Here is a 6,000-nt window from a genome sequence, read left to right on the forward strand (position 1 = left end):
TCCTTGAAAGTCCATCAGAAGAAAGTGACGTGACAGAGATGGTGCCTGAACCGGCTGCGTGCAGCGCTTACAGGTGAGAAGCCTTCATTTAACAAACTAGCAGATATTTATTCAGTTGTCAGGTACCTTGGGGGGGTGTATGAGGGAAAACTCCGAGAAGCGCTAACTCTAAGGGCTGTACCTTCTGCTCGTTTGTGGCCTGACTGGGGCATAAAGTATATGTACACGTGAGTACGCAAACACCACGGGGCGTATGTGATACATCCTGTGGGTTCTGTAGTAAGTAACGGAGTTGTTCAGAGGTGAAGGAAATCCTTTTGGTTGGGTTGACCCAAGATGGCCTCATTAGGAAAGTTTGGATTTGGGCTTTGAAAAGATAAACGTTGTTTCAAAAGTGAGGGAAGCATGATGGGGGAGGAACATGACGTTCTAGGCACATAAATGACATTAACAGAACCACGTTTGAAAGTACCTGGTGTATTAAATGACAAGTAAATCTGGCTGAAGCAAAGACGTCGTGAATTCCTAAATCGTGGATAATTCTGGAAAGGCAAAGGGAGTGCAGGGGAGCAGGGGGAGGGCAATCATAGCAGGATTTGAGCACCAGCCTGGGCACGGGCCTAATGCTCTTTCTGTCCGCATACCTGGGGGTCAGAGGAGGTTTGTAAGCGGAGGCATGGAATGCCGAAAGCCGTGCTTCAGGAGGATTGATTTGCCATCCGTGATCAGAAGGGAAGAGGGCAGGTAGCTGCTGTGGCGGTGATCCGGGCAAGACGTGGTGGGTGCCAGGGTCTGTTCCCGCCACTAGGAACCATGGTCTCTACATGGGAGAGCCGTTAACCACACACCAGGTTACTTCTGGAAAACTTGGTGGCATCCTCATAGCAGGGCCGTGTTTCACCTCTGACCACGTTAGACAAAGCAGGGAACAGAGTTGAAAAAAGGAAATAATGGTTGGTTAAGTTTACACATTTCAAAACTGCAATGTTTTGACTTTTTTGGAAGCTAAAAAAATGTGTAAAGAGTGGTGATTAGGAAACGCCTGTTTTGAGAATAATGTGCGTTGTTGCCATTTATTCTGATAAGTGTGTTTTGACCTAAGCTCAGGGTATCGAGAACCATCTGTCTCTCACAAATGCAGAGTTTAAAGAAAAGGAAAAGATATCTCAGTGTAGCAGAAGAAGTGAAAACAGAACTTTATTTATATATTATAGTTTACCAAATATGATTTGAGGAACTCAAAGAGTGTTGTTTTTAACTTTTTTTTTTAGAAACTTTTAATTTGAATACAACTTTAGATCTACAGAAAAGTTGCAAAGCACTCCCACATGCCCTCTACCCAGATTCCCACATTTTGCACTCTCCATATTTTTTATACATATGTGTATTTGTTTTTCCTGAACCAACTTCTCCCATAGTGGTGGCACCATTTCCGATGTCCCACCAGCAATGTGTGACAATTTCAGTCACTCCACATGCTTGAAACAGTTGGATGCAGTAATTGTAGTTTTATAAGCAATGTTAAAGACCAAGCCAATATTTTTGTTTCTTTATTTCAGATGAGAAATAACTTTAGACATTATTTCATCGAACCTCCCCAACTTAAATTATTGTATGATGTTTTAACGTGGATAATGACTCAAATAGCAATAAGTTATACAGTTGTGCCATTTGTACTTCTTTCCATAAAACCATCATTCATGTTTTACAGGTAAGTGTCACTCTTACAAATATATGCCAGGGGGAATAACTTTGTTTTTAAGAGCAAGCGCTTTGCCATTGGGTAGCATAGAAAAATAGCACCACAGCCTTACTCTCTGTGGTTACTTTTTCATTTTAAACCAAGAGGTCTCAAGTTTTTTATGGAATCATTCACACCACTCACCCCTGAGATGAGTGTGATAAAGACAGAGAAGTATCAGCTGGGTAACCCCCACCTCAGATCTCTCCAAGAGGTTTAACTGGAAGTGTAGCTGTTCTTTTTATAGTTGGATGTTAACTAGACTTATCACAGTGATCTTTTTTTTTTTTTTTTTTTTTGCGATATGTACATCTATCAAATCATTATATTGTACACCTGAGGCTAACATAATGTTACAGGTCATTTATGCCTCAAGTTAAAGCTGTGACGTCAGGGCTAGATGTGGCCACGGGCTAGAGTTTGCTCACCCCTGCTCTGGGGTCAAGGTGTAGGGGTTGATGTGTTAGAGCAGAGGCGTGTGAGTCACTGGGGATATTCTGGGAGCGGAAGCAAAATACATCCTCCGATAATCATGAGTAAGTGGTGGTAAGGTCTGCCCACCAAGAGTTCAGGCCGCCAGACTGTTAACTCCAGAGACGAAAGGATAGGGCAGCTTGAAATAAGATGAACAATAGAGAATATGACAGAGTGGTTTGAAAAAAAGAAAAAAGTGTAGCTCGTTCTTTACAAGGAATTGTGAATTCTCTTAATTGCTTTCGTCAAAAGAAAAGTAAATTACTTCTATTTCAAGAATTTGTTCCCTTCTTACTCTTTTACGTTTCCCGAGTACTTTGTCTTCTCTGTATCATAGAAATTCTTGTCTTCAATTCCATGCTTGATCTCTGTATTCTCTCGCCCACCCACCAGATTCCACTCTCAACGTGTTAGTGATATCTTGGAGATCAAAAACTTCACCTTTTATAAAGTTTTCATTACCCCAGCATTTAGAATGACAGCACAGAGAATGTGGTCACAAATTTTTGCACTGACTATGGTGTTACTTGTACAGAAAGACATCAAGTAACTCCAGCTAAAATTCCCCTTTTCACAAAACTATTACATATATTTAAATGTGATTGAGCTGTTGGTTAGATTTTCTATCGGAAGTACACTTTGTTCATACTCACTTGAATTTACAACTGTAAAAGCAGCCTAGGTCACATTTGATTTATATTTGATTTATATTTGATTTCAGGAATGATGCTTCTAATAATATTTTTACTAAGATGGCCTTCCTTTATTATGTGACAGCGGCCATTAAGAGGCACTGTTATCTGTTACTCACATCACTGGAATATTTGTAACTTAATTAGGGACCATACACAGTAGAGGAGGCCAGAGCATTAAGGCCTTTACCAGCTCTGCGTCCTCTTTGTTCGCTCTCAATATTCAATTCTGTGGATTTGAGAGATTATTTTCAGGTCACTGCAGCTGCTAATAAGTACCTTTTTGTTTTTGTTCTGTGCAGCCATGGACTTATGACCCTTACAAAGGAATGTAATATGATAGCTAGTATCATGCTTATAAGTGGCCTGGGTTTATAGGGTGCTTTATAAATACCCACTGGAGAGCTTCATCTCTGGGTGGGGCTGGGGGCGGGGGGCGGGAATGCAAGATTAACGGAGTAAATCTGCACATCCTCCGTGGCGCATGTGACATTTTGACAAGGGTGCCGTTGCTAAGGATTAATTCTCAAAATTTAATAAAGTCAACTTTGTCCATTTTGCTCTTAGCTCCTGGTATTACTGCCTGCACATTGCTGGGATCTTAATATTATTGTTGCTGCCGGTGAAAAAAACTCAAAGAGGAAAGACTACACATGAAAATGTGCAGCTGTCACCATCCAGAAAGTTCGATGAAAGAGAAAATTCTTTGGGACAGAATAGTTTTTCCACAACAAACAATGTTTGCAATCAGAATCAAGAAATAGCCTCTAGACATTCTTCATTAAAGCAATGAAGGGGAAAACACTCTGATGGCTATTTTGTCTCTGTTAACAGAAACCAATCTTAGCACCTTTTCGAGGGATTTGTGTTCTTTTGAAAAGAGATGAAGTGGGGGGCAAATGGGACAGATCTAGATGGGGAGTTTCCAGTATACCAGATTGGGAATGGAGCGAATAACCCCTCCCATGCCATGTCCCTGGGGGCCACGCCTTATATAAAAATATTTCCATGATCTCAATGGGCACTCAGGACCTCTGCAGATGTTGTAGGATGGTACGTGTGCCCCTCTTGCTGAATGTATGTTGCGTATCCCAAGGCACTGACGGGGTGAAAGGGTAACCGTGTCAATCTGGAGGATGGACAAAAATTAACTTTTCCAAATGAATGTCTTGCCTTAAACCCTCTATTTCCTACCATATTGTTCCTAAACGGTATTTTCAAGTGTAATATTGTAAGAACGCCATTTCAATATTTGATGTCATGGTCTTGTAAAGGAATTCCAGAGGAATTTGAAACAGGATATTTAAGATCGTGGACACTTTAAAAATGCAATAAACATCTCAGTATTTGAAGGGTTTTCTTAAAGTACCTGAAATGACCATTGTACGTAGCGAAACTAAACAGAAAGGGATGCCAAATTATAGGTAGCTTATTTTCCTGGAGAATTTAATTACTTTGTGTCGGTCAGAGCCCATCAAGGGAGAATTTCTTCAACATAATTAAAGGTTGGTAATGCGATATTTTAAACTTATTTTCTTAAAAAAAAAAAAAAAAGCAAAGAGAACAAGAGAAGATGATGAAGGAAGGAAGGAAGGCATGGATGAAGAAAGCACCACGTGGACTGGAGCTGGTGGCAGCTGGGGCAGGGCACGGACCAGGTGCTCAGCAGAACTGCTTTTCCCCTTCATGTATCTGAGTTCTTTTTGATTCTGTAAGATGTAAAGTGTAATGACTTTTTAATATGTTGGACTTTTAAATGAAATTTGCCAGGCAAAAATCATATAGAATTATGGCAGGATTAGGAAAATAATAGTGGTAGATGGCACGAGGGCTGTGTAGGAGAAATCACTGGGTTAAGGTAACAATCTATCTAATCGCTTCCTTATCCTTGACCGCATAAGTCATAATTGGGAACGTTTTAGGGAAATGAAAACTTACAGTCATCGGGTCTGACCCACCTTTTTAGAGAATAAAAGAAATTAGTTTCCAAACTCTTAAATTCTCACTTTCAAATTTGGCTCTTAACGCTTTTTAATGAGTTTTAGGTTCTATGAGTAGGAAAAAAACATGCTTCTAGCATATAGGCCATTTTCACCACAGTTAATCTCACCTTGAATTATCAGATGTCTCTGTTAACCCCACAGTCTTGGGGTGGCTGCAGTGGGAAAGCAGAAGAGTGGGCGGCGAGGCCACCCTGGTATGGGCTTCAGCCACAAGACTTGGAGGTGAGAGAGGAGGTGAGCGGGGCCTTCTGACTCCACCTTTATTTGACCACTTTATTTCCTTTCTTGCCTTAAATTTTCAATGAAATGCAAATTGTCTATGGTGAGTATATATATATATATTTTTAATTTTTGTCGTGAATAAGTTTGCAAATGCAATTACCGCAGAACAGCCATCTGTCTTAAGCTCTGTGGTTTTTCATTTAAAGAAGAAAGAACAACAACTATACCAGGAACTTTTGAGGTCCTCATCAGCAAAAATATCAGTGGATCTTTTTTAGAACTTTAGAAATACCCTAGTCTTCGATTATGTAAGATGTTTTTATTTTTCTAAAGGTAAATTTTTTCCACCTGCCGAGGTTAGCCAAATCCTGTTACTTCCCAGAAAAGGAGAGGTAGCTAAATAAAATTTCTCTGTTTTCCCACACACTGAAATTAAGCCAGCTGTGGGGTTTGAGAGGATAGAAAAGAATAATCATGGAAAGTATCTACCCCTAAAAGATCTCCTTAATTAATGCTGCAGAGATCTGATAACTACTTTTAAAAAAGGTAGATAAATTTAGGGTTTAAAGGACAAGTCTAGACATGTTGTAAGTAAAAACAAGAAAGCTTAATAAAACTCTTAGCCCAAGTGGCCATTTATAAATAAGCACTATTTATTTCTATTACCTGTGTCATTTCTCAGCCTCAAAACCTAAAATCACTGTTACCTGTTTCATGACGCTGTCATTGCAGAGAGCAAGATGACTAAGAATTCTCCAGTTCCTTTGAAGATAATACATTATCTGTACAATTTGACTGATTTTCATCCCCTGGATCAACTAGGTTTTGTATTTTTGTTTCTTGGGGTTTTTTTGGTATGAAATGGGTT

The 6,000-nt window shown here is 39.8% G+C and overlaps 1 protein-coding gene across 1 annotated transcript in view; it reads left to right on the forward strand.

The window, feature by feature from the left end:
* MBOAT2 (membrane bound O-acyltransferase domain containing 2) overlaps nt 1-5,775 on the forward strand; it is a 125,856-nt gene extending 120,081 nt beyond the window's left edge. The window contains exons 12-13 of the mRNA XM_041756859.1: nt 1,560-1,711; nt 3,475-5,775. Coding sequence (XP_041612793.1) covers nt 1,560-1,711; nt 3,475-3,700 — 378 coding nt within the window. The 3' untranslated portion in view covers nt 3,701-5,775. The remainder of the gene's footprint in view (nt 1-1,559; nt 1,712-3,474) is intronic.
* Nucleotides 5,776-6,000: the final 225 nt, after the last annotated feature.

Source organism: Vulpes lagopus, chromosome 5 (assembly GCF_018345385.1).
Source record: "Vulpes lagopus strain Blue_001 chromosome 5, ASM1834538v1, whole genome shotgun sequence".
NCBI classification, from domain to species: Eukaryota; Metazoa; Chordata; class Mammalia; order Carnivora; family Canidae; genus Vulpes; species Vulpes lagopus.